This window comes from Desmodus rotundus, chromosome 6 (assembly GCF_022682495.2).
Source record: "Desmodus rotundus isolate HL8 chromosome 6, HLdesRot8A.1, whole genome shotgun sequence".
Classification (NCBI taxonomy): Eukaryota; Metazoa; Chordata; class Mammalia; order Chiroptera; family Phyllostomidae; genus Desmodus; species Desmodus rotundus.
In genome coordinates this window covers 133,903,266-133,921,702 of record NC_071392.1, presented here as the reverse complement: position 1 = coordinate 133,921,702, position 18,437 = coordinate 133,903,266, and the positions used below count along the sequence as shown (strand labels likewise).

The 18,437-nt window shown below is 40.3% G+C and overlaps 1 protein-coding gene across 5 annotated transcripts in view; it reads right to left on the bottom strand.

Annotated features, from left to right (window-relative positions):
- KIZ (kizuna centrosomal protein) overlaps nucleotides 1-18,437 on the bottom strand; it is a 164,543-nt gene that overhangs the window by 70,223 nt on the left and 75,883 nt on the right. For all 5 annotated transcript variants that reach the window (XM_024559485.4, XM_024559484.4, XM_024559483.4 and 2 more), the window contains one exon: nucleotides 16,087-16,234. In XM_024559485.4, coding sequence (XP_024415253.2) covers nucleotides 16,087-16,234 — 148 coding nt within the window. The remainder of the gene's footprint in view (nucleotides 1-16,086; nucleotides 16,235-18,437) is intronic.

Sequence of the window (18,437 nt, the reverse complement as noted above, 5' to 3'; positions counted from 1 at the left end):
CACTGCAAAATTTGAGTGCTCTGTTGGAAAAATGCCACTAGACTATAACTTTGCCATGCGCAATAATTCATGATATTGCTCATGAATGGGTTATGCATGGGTTTTATCTTACCTGTTAACTCATAAAGGCTCTCTTTGATTTCATACATTTGGAAGCCAGGAGCAAAGACTGGAGACTATCTCATTGTTTTCAGCAGTCTGAAGCATAAGTCAATACAAACAAACTAGTCCTTCACTCTCCTGCTTTCTCAGGAGCCAGCAGAAAGGACTCAAAAATTCAATGCTAAGGGACATATTTGCAAAATGACTGATGGTGATAACTCCATAATTCGGGTCTTACAAAAGGTAAAAGGATCCTATTAATTACACTTACAGGATACCTAGAATTGTTGGCTCAAATCTACTAGAATTTTTCTCAAAGTTCAGTTCAAATATAGATCCTGCTAAGTCTAGAATCCCAAGAGTCATCTAGGTTGACTCTTAATTTATATGCAGAAACTTAATTGTGCTGCTGTCATGCATAGATAGATAAATTACAATATTCATGGAAAAAATTTGTGTTAAAAACACCATTAAGAAAAAAAAGTTGAGACTGAAAAGATGGTGGCGAGATAGGTGCCAGCAGAGTCCACTTACCCCTGCACATGGGTGAAACACCTACCCAATCTACCGAGGAAAAAAGAGAACAGCCAACAGTACCCCAGCGTTTATGAAGATAGGAGACCAAAAAGTATAGAGGACACTGAAAAAATAGGCAGTAAGGGATTGCTTCAGGACAAAAAGGTCTCTGGGACATGCGTGGGGAACAGGGTGACTGCAGCTCCAGGCCCGCACCTGTGGGGCCTGCTGCAGGTCTCCTGGGAGAGAGCTGAGTTAATGGCTCCCTCCACTGCCAAACAAGACTTGAGCAGCACTGAGAGACACCTGGGTGCTAGAAGTTGCAGGGAGCAGAATAAAGATGAAGTGGAAAACACAGGGAGACTGTGGGCACTGGCTGGGGAGAGTTGAGAGTTGGGCCGTGTTCGGCCCTGACCCAGACAGTCCCTGGTCTAACTGGAGAGGTGGGCTGTGTGAGAGGACAGGCCCTTCCTTGTATGGAGTGGCAGGATGGAGCAGCAGGATTTTCTCAAAAAGAAAAAGACCCTTGGGGGCAGTTTGGGGAATTACCCTGCAGCAACAGCCCCAGTCTTCTCTCTACCCAGCCACCTGGCACTCCCGTGAGGCTGTGGGAGATATTGAGCCCAAATCCTAAGCACCGGGGGTCGGAGGGGAGTGCACACCTCAGTGGGGCCTGAGACTACAGGCACCGACCAGGGTGTGTGCAAGTGAGAGAGACCTGAGACCATAGGCACTGGAGAGAGTGAGAATCAAGGAAGGCTCTGTGCATGCCGACACCCATAGCCCAAAGGAGGTAAGTGCCTGAACCTGTGGGTGTGGAGCCGCTGGAGAACTGGGCAGGAGGCTGCCTGAGTGCTGGTTGGGACAGAGAAGTGCTGGCCTAGGCCTCCTGAGTTGACTGCAGCCAAAAAGACCAGCAAAACTGGCTCGGCCAGTTCGAAGCCAGCAGGCTTATTTATTTATTTTTTAAGTAATTATTATTATTTTTCTTTTCTTTCTTTTAACACCTTCTTCCTCTCTTTCCTTCTTTCTTGTTGTACTCCTTCTTTCTCTCCCTTTATATCTCTTCTTCCTTCCATCTTTTTTTGTTTTTTTTAAATCCCCACAAGTGAGACAATAAAACCAGGAACTGTGAAAAGACCAAAGTTGGACCCAAAGAGGGGGCATCCCAACAGCTGAGACAGTGAAACAAATTTCACTTTGCTACTCCAGAGAACTTGCAAGATATATCTTGCAAGATATTGTATATTTGTATTATTATTTTTTCATTATTCTTACATCACTCATTTTATTAGTATATTTCTATTTCTCTTCTTTCTGTTTAGTCTTCATCGCTTGACTGGATAATGTGCATTGTTTGACTGGTTTCCCTTGTTCTCTCGTTCAGTGTATTGTTAATTAACTGTCTTTCACTTCACTTGTATTCCATTAGCACACTACTCTAAGACCTGTACTCCTGATTCTAGTTATCCAGATCACATAAACTCTGTCATATATGACTATTGCTCCATTACTATTGTAAATAATAGCTGTTCCATACATTTGTAAATACTACACAGAACCCCTCTCAGATCTCAGCCCACTTCACTGTTTCCTGAACTTTATTACTGGTGTGGTTAAACATATTCTCTCACACATTACACCTATTTTCCACCCTTTACTCTCCCTTTACCTCATAATTTGACCTCCCACAAGTTCACAGTTTTCTAGATCCAACTCACAATCCTTCCTCCCCTACACACACAACAAGGGTCTTATTTTCTTTCCACCCTTTCTAAAAAGTGGCTAGGTGGGTGAATTATCACAGTTAACACTATACATATCCAAAGGATCTCCTATCTCTTCTCTAAGGGCTGGTACTTTAAATATCATATAATACACTCATTCTCTTAAACCATTTCACCTTCCCCCTACAACCTACCATAAAAAAAGAGTAGGTAGAAGTCGTGAACACCAGGATACACCCTAGAAGAGGAAACCCACCAAAAAAGGAAACACCAGAGATAAGAACAGAAGAAGGTGGAGGAAGGAGTGGAAGCCAAACTAACTCAACCCAGGACCTGCCTGGAAATACAACTAAATAGTAAAGAAATTACTCAGAACACACAACTGAACAAGAGCAAGAGAAAAGCCTCAAAACCTTGTACACACAGATGAACCAGCACCAACACAACCAGCACACACCTGCACAACAGAAAACAAGAGGTGGGGGACAGACTGACCCTCAGATAACCAGCTGATGGGAAAGACCCACCAAAGAAAGACCCAACAAGAATCAAAAGCCAAATACATATACAGAGCCAACATAAACCACAGACCAACATCAGTAAGATTGGGAGATCAAGAAGACGGCCCCACCGAATCTCACGGGTATTCTACCACAGAAGTTTACACCATGAACCCAGGGGGTCAGAATAGAGCAACTTAAGAAGCAGAGGCTAACAGGAAGAGTCTCACAAACAATGGGAAGACAAAGAAACATTCCTCAAATGAAAGGAAAGGAGGGAGTCTCAGAAACAATGATAAATGAAAAGAGGCAAGTCAACTATCAGATATTGAGTTCGAAGAATTGGTTATGAGGAAGCTTAATGAGCTCACACAGATTTACCAAAAACTACGGGGAAACTACAATGAACTCACTGAAAACTATATCAATATGAAAAAGGAAATAGAAACTATCAACAAGGGCCAAGAGGAAATGAAGAATACAATTTCTGAACTGAAGAACACAGTGGAAGGAATCAAAAGCAGGCTCGAATAATGCTCAGTAAAATAAGCCAGACGGTGAGGGACAAATACCATATGATCTCACCTTTACCTGGAACATAATCAATAGAAGAAAAAAGCAAACAAAATATAACGAGAGACATTGAAGTTAAGAACAATCTAACAATGGTCATGGGGGAGTGGGGAGGGGACAGTGAGGAGAGGGGATTACAGGAACTACTATAAAGGACACATGGACCAAATCAAGGGGGAGGGTGGAGGTGAGGGAGGGAGGTGGGTTCAGCTGGGGTGGGGTGGGGGGATGGGGAGAAAAGGCATACAACTGTAATGGAATAAAAATAAAAATTAAAAAAAAATAGATAAAGAAATTTCAAAGAGAAAAAAAACTGTGTTTCTGTATAGTTGGATTTCCAAATGAAACCAGAATAAGAGGAAGAAAAAAAAAAACAAACAAAAAACAAAAGCAGGCTCAATGAGGCAGAGGATCGGATCAGCAAACTGGAGGACAAGGTAGAAAAAAACAACCAGAAAGAGCAAGAAAAGGAAAAGAGGCTCAGAAAGAATGAAGAGGGGTTAAGGGGAATGCAGGACAACATGAAACATAATAATACCCGTATAGTAGGGATACCAGAAGGAGAAGAGGAAGAGCAAGGGATAGAAAACCTGTTTGAAAAAGTAATCATGGAATATTTTACTAATTTGATAACCGAAAAAGTCACAGAAATCCAGGAATCACAGAGTTCCAATCAAGAGGAACCTGAAGAGGCCCACTGCAAGATATTTCATAATTAAAGAGGCAAAATTCCAAGACAAAGAAAGAATCTGAAAGCAGCAAGGGAGAAACAGGAAGTAACATACAAGGGAGCCCCAATAAGGTTAGCAACTGACTTCTCAATGGAAATGCTCCAAGCCAGAAGAGAATGGCAAAAAATATTCCAAGTAATGAGAACCAGAGGCCTGCAATCAAGACTACTTTACCCAGCAAGGCTCTCAATCAAGGTAGAAGGCCAAATATGGAGTTTCCCAGACAAAAAAGAAGTCTAAAAGAATATACCTCTGCAAGAGATACTAAAGGGACTGCTTTAAGGGAAGGAAGGAAAAGAGAGAGAGACACAGGAACAAGGTACAATAAATTGGCAATGAATAGATACCTATCAATAATAACCTTAAATGTAAATGGATTAAATGCTCCAATCAAAAGACATAGAATAGCTGAATGGATAAGAAATCACCACCCACACATATGCTGCCTACAAGAGACGCACCTCAGGACAAAAGACCTACACAGACTGAAAGTGAAAGGCTGGAAGCAAATTTTCCAAGCAAATGCACAGGAAAAAAATAGCTGGGGTACCAATACTCATATCAGACCAAACAGACTTCAAAAAAAGGGCCATAAAGAGAGACCCAGAAGGTCACTTCATAATACTCAAAGGAAGAATCCACCAAGAATCCCATTGTAAGTATGTAAGTTCCCAACATAGGAGCACCGAAATACATAAAATCTTGGAGGACTTCAAGAAAGATATTGACAGCAAGGCAATTATAGTAGGGGATTTTAACAACCCACTGTCAAAGATGGACAGATCTTCCAAACAAAATATCAACAAACATATTCTGGTTTTGAACAATGCCTTAGATGAAATGGACTTCAGTGACTTATGGAGAGCCTTTCATCCCAAAGAAGCAAAATACACATTCTTTTCTAATGCACATGGAACATTTTCAAAGATACACCACATGATAGGACACAAAGCAAGCCTCAACAAATTTAAGAAAATTGAAATCATATCAGGCATTTTCGCGGACCACAAGGGATTGAAATTAGAAACAAATCTCAAGGAAGAAAACCCCCAAACACTCAAAAACATGGAGATTGAGTAGCATGCTATTAAATAATGAATGGGTGAAGAATGAGATTACAGAAGAAATAAAAAAGTTTCTGGAAACAAATGAAAATGAACTCACAACAATCCAAAACCTATGGGACACAGCAAAGGCAGTCCTGAGGGGAGGTTCATAGCAATACAGGCCTACCTAAAAAGAACAGAAACATTTCTTTCTTTTTTTTTTTTTTAAATTGTTATTCAATTACAGTTGTATGACTTTTCTCCCCTTCCCTCCCCCCCACCCCAGCTGAAACCACCTTCCTCCTCTACCCCCACCATCGCCCCCAATTTTGTCCATGTGTCCTTTATAATAGTTCCTGCAATCCCCTCTTCCCACTGTCCCCACCCTACTCCCCCCTGGCCACTGCTAGACTGTTCCCAACCTCAATGTCTCTGGTGGTATTTTGTTTGCTTTTTTCTTTTGTTGATTATGTTCCAGTTAAAGGTGAGATCATATGGTATTTGTCCCTCACCGCCTGGCTTATTTCACTTAGCATAATGCTCTCCAGTTTCATCCATGTGAACAGAAACATTTCAAATAAACAACCTAACCCTAGGCCTACAAGAATTCGAGGAACAACAACAAAGACAACCCAGAGCAAGTACAAGGAAGGAAATAACCAAGAACATAGCAGAATTAAATGACATGGAGACTAAAACCACAATTGTAAGGAACAATGAATCCAGGAGCTGGTTCTTTGAAAACATAAACAAAATTGACAAGTCCTTAAGCAGGCTCATCAAGAAAAAAAGAGAGAGGACCAAAATAAACACAATCAGAAATGAAAGAGGAGAGACTACAACTGATACCACTGAAATACAAAGGATTGTAAGAAATTACTACGAAGAACTGTATGCCAAGAAATGTGAAAACCTAGATGAAATGGACAAATTTCTAGAAAAATATAACCTTCCAAAACTCAATGAAGAAGAAGCAGAAAGCATGAACAGACCAATAACACCTGATGAAATTGAAACAGTAATCAAAAAGCTTCCAAAACACAAAAGCCCTGGACCATACAGTTTCACAGGAGAATTCACAGAAGGGCATTTAAGGGAGAGCAAACCCCCATCCTCCACAGATTATTTCAAAAAATTCAAGAAGATGGAAGACTCCCAAACTCGTTTCGTGAAGCCAGCATCATCCTAATCCCAAAACCAGATAAAGACATAACAAAGAAAGAAAACTTCAGGACAATATTGCTGATGAACATAGACGCTAAAATCATCAAGAAAATATTGGCACACCGCATCCGGCAAACATTAAGAAGATCATACACCATGACCAAGTGGGATTCATCCCAGGGATGGAAGGATGGTACAATATTCACAAATCAATAAACATAATATACCACATAAACTAAAGCAAAGACAAATACCACATGATCATATCAATAGATGAGGGAAAAGCATTTGATAAGGTACAGCACTTATTTATGATAAAAACCCTCAGTGAAGTGGGATTAGAGAGAACATTCCTGAACCTAATAAAGGCCATATATGAGAAACCTACAGCCAACATCATACTCAATGGAGAAAAACTTAGATCTTTCCCACTAAGATCAGGAAGAAGACAAGGATTCATTCTCTCACCACTCCTATTCAACATACTACTGGAAGTCCCAGTCACAGCAATCAGACAAGAAAAAGAAATAAAAGGCATCCAAATTAGAAAGGAGGAAATGAAACTGTCATTGTTTGCAGATGACATGATAGTGTACCTGAAAAATCGTATAGACTCCACCAAAAAACTACTTGACTTAATAAATGATTTTGGGAAAACAACTGGACACAAAGTCAATACTCAGAAATCAAAGGCATTCCTGTATACCAACAACGAAACAGCAGAAACAGAAATCAGGAAAAACATCCCATTTGATATAGCAACAAGAAAAATAAAGTACCTAGGAATAAACCTAACCAAGGAGGTAAAAGACCTGTACTCAGGAAACTACACAACACTGAAGAAAGAAATTAAGGAAGACAGAAACAAATGGAAACATATACCATGCTCATGGATTGGAAGAAATAACATCATCAAAATGGCCATACTACCCAAAGCAATTTATAAATTCAATGCAATGCCTATTAAAGCACCCATGACATATTTCACAGACATAGAACAAACATTTCAGAAATTCATATGGAACCATAAATGACCCTGAATAGCTGCAGCAATTTTGAGAAAGAAGAACAAAGCAGGAGGGATCACAATACCTGATATCAAACTGTATTACAAGGGCACTGTAATCAAAACAGCCTGGTACTGGCATAAAAACAGGCACAAAGACCAATGGAACAGAACAGAGAGCCCAGAAATAAACTCAAGTCTATACGATCAATTAATATTTGACAAAGGAGGCAGGAGCATAAAATGGAGCAAAAACAGCCTCTTCAACAGATGGTGTTGGGAGATCTGGACAGCTACGTGCAAAAAAATGAAACTCGATCACCAACTTACACCATACACAAAAATAAATTTGAGGCAGATAAAAGACTTAAATATAAGTCACAACACCATAAAGTCCTAGAAGAAAACATTGGCAGGAAAATCTCAGACATTCCATGCAGCAACATCCTCACAGACACGCCCCCTAAAGCAAGGGACATAGAGGAAAGAATAAACAAATGGGACCTCATCAAAATAAAAAACTTCTGCATGGCTAAAGAAAACAGCGCCAAATTACAAAGAGAACCAACAGTATGGGAAAACATATTTGCCAATGATACCTTAGACAAGGGCATGATCTCCAAAATATATAAAGAACTCACACGATTCCACTCCAGGAAGACAAACAACCCAATTAAAAAATGGGCAAAGGACTTGAACAGATCCTTCTCCAAGGAGGACATACAGAGGGCCCAGAGACATATGAAAAGATGCTCAGCATCACTAGCCATCAGAGAGATGCAAATTAAAGCCACAATGAGGTACCATCTCACACCAGTCAGAGTGGCCAGCATAAACAAATCCACACCAAATGTTGGAGAGGATGTGGAGAAAAGGGAACCCTAGTGCATTGTTTGTGGGAGTGCAGACTGGTGCAGCCACTGTGGAAAACAGTATGGAATTTCCTCAGAAAACTAAAAATGGAACTGCCCTTTGACCCAGCAATTTCACTGCTGGGCTTATACCCTAAGAACCCTGTAACACCAATCCAAAAGAACCTATGCACTCCAATGTTCATAGCAGCACAATTTACAATAGCCAAGTACTGGAAGCAACCTAAGTGCCCATCAGCAAATGAATGGATCCAAAAACTATGGTACATTTACACAATGGAATTTTACACAGCTGAGAGAAAGAAGGAGCTTATACCCTTTAGTGACAACAAGAATGGAACTGGAGAGCATTATGCTAAGTGAAATAAGCCAGGTGGTGAGGAACAAATACCATATGATCTCACCTTTAACTGGAACATAATCAACAAAATAAAAAAGCAAACAAAATTTAACCAGAGACATTGAAGTTAAGGACTATCTAACAATAGCCAGAGGGGAGTGGGGAGGGAATAATGGGGAGAGTGGTTTTCAGGAACTACTATAAAGGGCACATGGACAAAACCAAGGGGCAGGGTGGAGGCAGGGGATTGGAGGTGGGTTTGGCTGGGGTGGGGTGGAGCGGTGGGGAGAAAATGCAGACAATTGTAAATGAATAACAATTTAAAAAAAGTGAAAAAAGTTGAAAAAAATCAAATTCCTCAATATATTGCAACAAATTGTACAAATTTACAAAAAGGAGTTCTTACCAGTTAATAAGAAAAAATATTACTAACCAAAAAAATTACTAACCTAATAGAAGAAATGAGCAAAAAACATGAACTGGCAATTTATAAAAGAAGAAATACAAACCTCTAACAAGTAGACAGGGGAAATTTTCAACTCAATTGTAATGTAAAGGTGAAATGAACAAAAAAAAATTGAATGTCATTTGTATTTTTCAATTTGGGTCCCCCCCCAAAAAGAAGTTGACAGTATCCGGTTTCATAAAGAGGTCAGAGAAATGATATTTTCATCCATTCCTGGTAACTCTGATGACCCTTTCAGAGTGAGCAGCGCACAGCAAATGCCTGTGAGATTCACACAACCTTTTGTTGTGGGTGGGAATTAGGCTCTTTTACAGGATCAAAAGAAAAGCATTCTAAGGACCCATGCACAGCAGACTATGGTGTGGCAAGGTTTATTTGCCTGGCACTAGAAGCTATCCCCTGGGTTTCCAATGTCCCATCTTCCTCTGTCCTGCCATGGAAAAGGCCAACCATGTCGTAAGCAAGGTCAAAGCAAAGCCAGTATCCGGCGTTTCTGCTTCATATTAAAGTAGAGTCCAGAAGTTCTGGCTAAGATAAAGGCATAAGTAGAAATGTTTCACTTCCTCACACAACCAAAAGAAGGACGACAACCAATTTAAAAACGATAAACTACCAGAACTGCCAGAATAGCAATCGGCATGGAACTCCAACAACTAAGGAGTTAAAGAAACATTCATCTAGACTGGTAGAGGGGTAGAGATGGGCAACCAGACAAGCAGAGAGGACCGCAGCTGTGGACCCCGTAGGCAAGGAGGGGCTGTCTCACCAGGAAACGAAAGACTGAAAACCTCTAGCTGTAAATGCTGTGGGGGTTGTGAAGGTGGGAGAAACCCCCAGTCTCACAGGAGAGTTTGTTGGAAAGTGGAGCTAGAGCGGAGCTGGTGAGCAGCATTGTTCCCTCTCTGATCCTTTCCTGACAGACGGCATAACAAGGCAGCAAAGAGGGTTGCCCTGCCCTGGCAAATACCTAAGGCCCTGCCACCTAAAAACTTAATAAGTATGCCAAGAAAAAGAAATATGTCCCAAATGAAAGAACAGATCAAAACTCCAGAAAAAGAGCTAAGCAACAAGGAGATACACAACATATCTCATGCAGAGTTCAAAACACTGGTAATCAGGATGCTCACAGAACTGATTGAGCTCCATCATAAAATGAAGGAAGAAATGAAGGCTATACAAAATGCAATAAAGCAAAATATACAGGGAACCAAGAGTGAAGGAAAGGAAACTGGGACTCAAATCAATGATTTGGAACAAAAGGAAGAAATAAATATCCAACCAGAATAGAATGAAGAGACAAGAATTCAAGAAAATGAGGAATGGCTGAGGAACCTCTGGGACAACTTTAAATGTTTCAACATTCAAATCACAGGGGTGCCAGAAGGAGAAGAGGAAAAGCAAGAAATTGAAAACTTATTTGAACAAATAATGAAGGAAAACTCCCCCAATCTGGCGAAGTAAATAGATTCCAGGAAGTCCAGGTAGCCCAAATAAATTGGACCCAAGTAGGAACACACCAAGGCACATCATCATTATATTACCCAAGATTAAAGATAAGGAGAGAATCTTAAAAGCAACTAGAGAAAAGGAGACAGTTACCTACAAAGGAGTTTCCACAAGACTGTCAGTTGATTTCTCCAAAGAAACCTTACTGGCAAGAAGGGACTGGAAAGAAGTATTCAAAGTCATGAAAGGCAAGGACCTACATCCAAGAATACTCTATCCAGCAAAGCTATCATTTAGAATGAAAGGGCAGATAAAGTGCTTCCCAGATAAAGTCAAGTTAAAGGATTTCATCATTACCAAGCCCTTATTATATGAAATGTTAAAAAGACTTATCTAAGAAATAGAAGATAAAAAACTATGAACAATAAAATGACCACAAACTCATAACTATCAACAACTGAGCCTAAAAAACAAAAACTTAGCAAACAACCAGAATAGGAACAGAATCACAGAAATGGAGATCACATGGAGGGTTATCAATGGGGAGCGGGGAAGGAAAATGGGGGTCCTACACATTCCCCGCACTTCCCAACAATCTGGTACTAGAGGGTAGAAGGGAGAAGTATTCATTCCTTGGTAGAACGCAGTATTGAGCAAGCAGGTTTATATTCCACAGTTTATTAAGCTCAATGTCTAAGTCCCTTTTTTGAAAAAAAGGATTTTACTTATTTATTTTTAGAAAGAAGATACAGGAGGGATAAAGATAGGGAGAGAAGCATAGATGAGAGATAGAAACATCAATCAGTTGCCTCTCATATACACCCTGACCTAGGCAGATCTCCAAACCAGGTATGTGCCCTGACCAGAATCAAACTGGTGACCTTTCGTTTTATTTGTTTGTTTGTTTGTTTTTTCGACCTTTCGTTTCAAAGAATGATGCCCAACCAACTGAGCCACACAAGTTGGGGCTCTAATTCCCTTTTGCTCCCTTTCTCAACTTTATATGTAGAAATTCATTCTAAGGAAGTAGCATGCATATTTGTAAAAACTGAATTGCTCAGATGTTCTTTGAAACTTTCTTTTAGAGGAAAAATTAAAAACTGATTAGATGCTCAATATTAGGAGCCTGGTTAAATAAAATTTGGAATATTCACATAGGGGTCTTTTTACAACCATGTATGTGAAATTATGTAGAACATGTGATGGTATGAAAGAAAGCTCACTTGTGACAAGTGGGAAAAAAATGAAGCTATGGGTTACAAATAGTGTAACCCATGGCAATACATTAAATATCAAAAACCATATACTACAATGTCAAATGGTTAAATATGGAGAGCATCAGATAATGGACAATTTTCTTTACTTCTTTTTGTTTACTTTAACATCCCAAGTTTGTGTGTTTTTCCCCTGATAGTTTCTCAAAGAAAACATATGCCAGATGGTAAAGACTCTAATTTCTGTGTTGGGTACAAATACTATGGATGAAAAAAAAGAGGGAGCCACATACTAAACCTGAGAAACTCAGGGGAGGCCTGCATGGCAACCTCACAAACTCAGACAGAAAGAAACCACATAGGATGATCAAAATTAAAACTCTCTAACTAAAAGCAGTTCATGGCAGGTAGTCATGTCCTAGGCCAGTATTTCCCCTGACAAAGGTTAATCTTTATCTTAACTGAGCTTGTCTGTGGTCTTTTTGCATCTAGGATAACGTACCTTTGGAATGTCAGGGCAATTTCTGAGCAGAGACCACAAATCCCCTCATCGTTATTGTTTTCTTGTTAATTGTTGGCTGTTAACTATCCTGTACCCACAAACATAAAAGGAGTATGTGTCTATTTGTTTTACTTTTTATCCAGTCCCAGAGAGTTCCCTCCTTTGCTTTCTCCAACCTCCCTAATCTATCACCAATGAATTTCACGTAACCCCTAACATCTTCCCCTTTGATTCTAATGTATGAAATAAGTGATAATACTGCCATTTTCTGGAGCATTTTCTCAATGAGTTGAGATTCTGCCTCCCTCCAAGTATTGTCAGTTGAGCTCAAATAAACTCATAAAAATTATCTACAGGTTTGAACATATCTTACATTGACAATACAAACAGAAATTGAATGTGCAAGCATTTAATAAAACTGAATTCCCTACTATATGTAAATTGGTTCAGTGCTATTAATGCAGATACAAAAAGGTAAGAGAATTAAAAAACATGGAAGTAGACAGCCAATGACATTTTCCCATATTGCACAGATTTAACTGACCCTTCCTCAAGAAGATTCCTCTTGCACACTGGAAGTTACCGTATTTTTCAGACTATAAGAGGCACCCCACAAATCTGGGAGGAAATGGGGGTGTGTCTTATAGTCCGCATGTAGCGTGCCTGTCTCGCCGTGGGCAGGGGGGTGGCGGCAGTGGAGCGGGGTCACACGAGGCAGGAGCAGGGTTGCCACTGCAGGAAGCCAGTGGCAGCAGGAGTGGTACAATGCTGTGGGCCCTGGGCTGGGAGGAGGGGTGTCTCGGGGAAGCAAGGGAGGCAGGAGCGGAGTCCCAGCTGCGACATACTATAGTACTAGGGAAGAGGGTACAGGCGGTGCAGGCACACTTGGAGAAGAAACCCTGTGGCACCCATACGTGCCTCCATCACATGACTGGTGTGCCCCCCATTAACATTAACATAGGCAAATTCCACAGCAGGGTCACCTGTCAGTGTGGCCCTGCAGCTGTTGCAAAACTACAACTCCCATCATGCTTGGACAGGTTGGGATGATGGGAGCTGTAATTTGGCAACAGCTGCAGAGCCACACAGGTTGTGCAAGACTGCTGTCCCCATACAAGAGTGTTGCCAACCTGTGGCCCTCCAGTAGCAGATCTCCCCCATAACAGTGTCAGCAGCAGATCCCCCATAACAGTGCATCATCCACTGATGTTCTTGGCTACAGTGCCCCCATAACTGTGAAGGACACAGTGCTGATAGTTCTGTCACTACTGTATTTTGTTGTAAAAAGATATGATAGTGTACCGTAGTTTCCTGCTGAATCTACTGTAATTGTGGAAAGATGTCAAAGCAGAAAAGGATGTCTGCTTTAAAGGATGTCATTAAATATTTGACCACATTTTTTGCTTCAAACATTTTTTCCCCTATTTTCCTCCTCTAAAACCTAGGTGCATCTTATAGTCCAAAAAATAGGGTAGTTTTTCAGTGTTTATAAAGAAATGCAAACATCATCACTTAAGTTATAGCTAAGTTACAGAAGAGGAAGGGGATTTTATGTATGTAGCAATTAAGTGAAAGAGAAAGAATTAGCTAGCAAAGGAGTATTCAAGAGAGATGAACAAGAAACCAGCCCCATTATTTAGGGAGAGGTGAAGGGCTTTCTGTGACCAGTCACATGTTTGTCTGATGTCTGTGTGGTGGGAGACAGGATAGACCTACTCTACCAGTGATACCAGCAGACTCTGCTTTGCCTGGAGTTCTCCCAGGTTCACAAGCACCACTTTAAAGTAAAAAAGTATTAAAGTATGTTAATGAAGCTCCCGACTTGTTTTTTTTTAACATAAAATAATTACACATTTTTCTGACTTAAAGCATGCAGCTCAATTATGTAATTGCCTACTAGGTTATGTGGATGCTGTAGATTTTATCTAGTCTTGAGGGGACATAATTGGAATTTCAGGTCTTTAATGATGTATTTACTCAAAAGATGGATTGACTCCCGCTGACAGCAAGGGGCCCCACAGGTAAACATTATTTACCTGTGGCTGTTTAATTAGCTGTTTACCCAAGAGATCAAAGTAAATATTTCTGGGCTTCATTAGACTCTTACTTAAACAAGTAATTGCTAGTAGAGCTTTCTTAAATTTTGAAAATCTTTTACTTTTAAGAATTTTATCCACAGAGAAATATTTAACTCACATGATTTACTAACCATATTGCATGTATTGTTTCAACACAGGGAAACAACTCGAAGATACTTGATTTTGCTAATTGTAAAAGGATGGTACATAAAACAAAAACAGTCCTAGAATGCAGAAAAGCATTTTTCTTAAAACTTTGAAGGCTTGCCCTACCCATATCATTTTGGGAAATGGGGCTGTGCATTTCTTTGGGGCTATTAATTTCTTCCGTCAGAACCTAACTGTGAAACTGCTTGCTTATTTCTATCTTTAAGGATACATGTTGTCATTAATATATTGGTAATTTTTATGATTGCCACTGAGATGAGATCATGATGACTTAAAAAGGAACAAAGCAGAATATCATTTGATTCCTAAGTTATTAGTTGGGCATGTTCCTCTCATTAATAGTGGAGTAATTATTTGAAAATTATAAGTGGATTGGTTGTCTGGAACTTGGAATATGTTTTCTAAAATAAACAAAACCCTTAAAAAAAAGGTTAGATAGCAAAGGGCATTCAATCAACACTTATTTTCACCCTTGACACAGCTGAGATGTACTGTACTTGCTGTAAACAATGCTATCACAAAATAGTACTAAATAAAATAGACGATGAGATTTGAAAACAAACTTAAAATCTACGTTTATCAACAGATATGGTTGGATCTAAAAACACAGGTTCTGTTATTCTAAAAAATTGTTGTTTCTTAGGGAACATTTACACAAATGGTACCATATCTCAACCAAAACAAACCTATACGTTATTTACTGAGTCACACATAATGCAGTAAAATGAAAATGTGTGCAGAAAGTATATACACAAAGTTATTTCTGAAAAGGAGCATGGGATCCTAGAGAGGCACATGAGAACTGTATCCATAATTGTAAATTATGCAATTATGGCTGCAATAGTTTAGCTGCAATAGTTTATCACAGAAGAAAGAATGGTGAGAGGAAGGAGACCAGAGGAGGAAGAAAAGAAGAGGACAGAGGAGAAAGCAGGAGAAGGAAGAGAAGGGAGGTGAAAAGGGAAGAAAAGAAAGGGGGAAAAGGAAGAGAAGTAGGAAGACAGGGGAGAGAAGAAAGATGAGGATGAGGCTATCTGAAACAATATAGTATGATGGTAACAAGTGTGAATTTGGGTTGGTGGGCATAGGACTGGTGGGTACACTCTATGTACATGTTTGATATGCTTTTAAAAAGTCCTTCTATTGTCTTTTAATTTAAGCAGCAAGGAAAGGGCAGGGACTTGAGAAAAACTGAAGGTACTCTGAAAGACTTGAAGGGGTGATGGCAAAGGTTCTGGACCACACAACACAGGTGTATGACTCTTGAGACAGAGGTGGCAAGGTTTGCCTCCAGCTGGAGCACATTTAAAATCCTTGAACTATGTGCATGATAAAAATAAAATGTTAAAAAGTATCAAAGAGAGAAAACCCTGTATTATAGATGCTTCTAAGCTCCTCAGAAAATGTTGTGGTACATGCATTTAATTAGATTATCTCTAAACCTCATATAACTTTATGTAAGGAGGTAAGATTCCTACACAAAACAATATGCCAAAGGCCTGAGATCAGAAAGTTGAAACAAACAAACCACAATACCTCACATATTAGTTATTTTTTCAAATATATTAAGAATGTAATTATTTTCTCAAATCATTACCTTGTATATCTTGAAACTATTTTTTAAAAATAACTAACCTTTGTCCCCTGGTCCACATTTTTGACTAGGAAGACTTCAGACAGGTTATGTATCTCTTCTTTGGCAGAATTATCATGTTCTTTCAAGGTGGAAACATGCTGACCTAATTGTGCCCTTAATAAGCCCGAGGCAGGTGCTTGTTCAGATCTATAAAACAGAAACAGGAGAAACATTAGAGATTTGTAAGACTGAGTTACTTATGAGATTCCTACATTTTCAAAGGCCCCGTGACATAGTTAGTAGAAGACAGGTTATCCAGAAAAGCCTGGAACCTAATTTATTCTGGACTAAGGGAATTTCTAGAGTCCAAGTATACTTTTTTAAACTTTTATTTTATTTTGGTTATGATTTCATTGTTACACGAGCCTTCTCAACTTCCACTGCATAGTAGAACCACCTGGGAATCTCTATGAAATCTAGGTGCCTGGTGCTACCCCCTACAGAGTCAAGTAAAATTGGTCTAGGGTGTGCAATTTTTTAAGGCTTATAGAGTGTCCTAATAAGCAACTATTGTTTCAAATTACTGTATAGATGGGCAGGCTCCTTTTAAATGTGGTTAGAAGAAGTAGATCGCATTTCCATCTTAACAATAGTTTATTCTTGCTATATATACTCTTACTATGGTCTGCTTATAATTTATAAATATAGTATTGGGAAAGAGTTAAAAAGTAAGTCTATCTTGCTACCTAGACTATGGTATTTAGCTACTAAAAGGAACCAGTGCGCCTTAGAAAAATTCCCTCTTCCAGGTCCGGGGCAGGAAATATAGAAGATATCCTGGAATACCTTATCATATCAGAAGGTAAAGAAGCTATCAAAGTCTACTGAGTCATATCAAAAGCCTCAGGAGCTATATTTATTGGAGGGGCTCCCACTGGCTAAAGATGGGACAATTTCAACACCAAAAGCAACAATGCTTATAATGGATTGACACAGCTAGTGTACAAAAAGCCATAACTTCTTTTAAAAAATAAATATAAATAAAATAGAATTTTAAAAAAAACCCTTTGGATTTAGCCTTAAAAAAGAAAGAAATCTTGTCACATGCTACAACATGGATGAATCTTAAGGACATTAAGCTAAGTGAAATAAGCTGGCCACAAAAGACACATGCTGTGTCATCATTCCACTCACGTAAGGTAGTCAAATTCATAGGAAGAGAAAGGAGAATGGTGATTTGCCAGGGGCTGGAGGAGGGAGAAACAGAGAGTTGTTTAATGGTGTAGATAGAGTTTCAATTTCGTAAGATGAAAAAGTTCTAGATATTGGTTGCACAACAATGTGAGTGTACTTTGTGCTACTAAACTGTACACTTAAAAATGGTTCAGATGGTAAATTTTGTTATGTGTGTTTTACCACAATTAAAAATATAAACAAACAGGGGGGAATATGGGGGCGAGATAGGTGGGAACAGAGTCCACTCCCCCCTGCACACAGGTGAAACACCTAGCTGATCTTCTGAGGAACAGAGTGAACAGCCAACGGTATCCCAGCACATATGAAGATTGGAGACACAAAATTGTAGAGGACATTGAAAAATCAGATGATAAAGACAGTGCCTCAGGACAATAAGGTCCCTGGGACCTTCACAGGCACCAGGGAGGCTGCAGCCCCAGGCCCCCTGCCTGCTGGGTCTGCTGCAAGATTCTTGGGAGAGAGCTGGGTCAATGGCTCCCTCCCCTGCCAAACAAGGTTTGAGCTGCACCAGGAAGGACCTGAATGCTTGAAGTCACAGGGGAGGAATAAGGAAGAAATGACAAACACACACAGGTGGTGTACACCCACTGAGACTGTGGACACCGCCTGGGAAGAGTTGGGCAGTGACAGACCCTGACCCAGTCAGTCCTCAGTCTGGTTGGAGAGGTGGGCTGTGTGAGAGGCTAGGTGCTTGTTTGGAGCAGCATGCTTGAACAGGAGAAATTTTCAAAAAGAAAAAGAGAAAAAAGGCACTCAGGGGCTGTTTGGGGAATTCTTCACAGCATCCACCCCTGCCTCCTGCGCCCCTAACCCCACCAGGGCGCACCCTCACACCCGAGGCCCTGGAGATGGTTTGCACCCAATCCCGTGGCCCAAAGGCTGCCCCTCCTGTCCCAGCAGCAGAGGCTGAGTGCTCAGGCCTGGAGCCCCAGGAAGGAGCGAGCCTGACCCCTCCACCCAGAGGCACCTCCCACCTGGCCCCTGCCCCCAGGACCCTGCAGGGCCAACTGGCTCACTAACAGGAAGGTGGAGAGAGGAAGGTGGAGATGCCCCCACAGAAGAGAGCTGCAGGGCTGAGGGAGACATAATCCCCAGAAAGACATAACTCAGTGTGGGTGGGCTAAACTACCCTGAAGGGACACTGAGAGTCCCC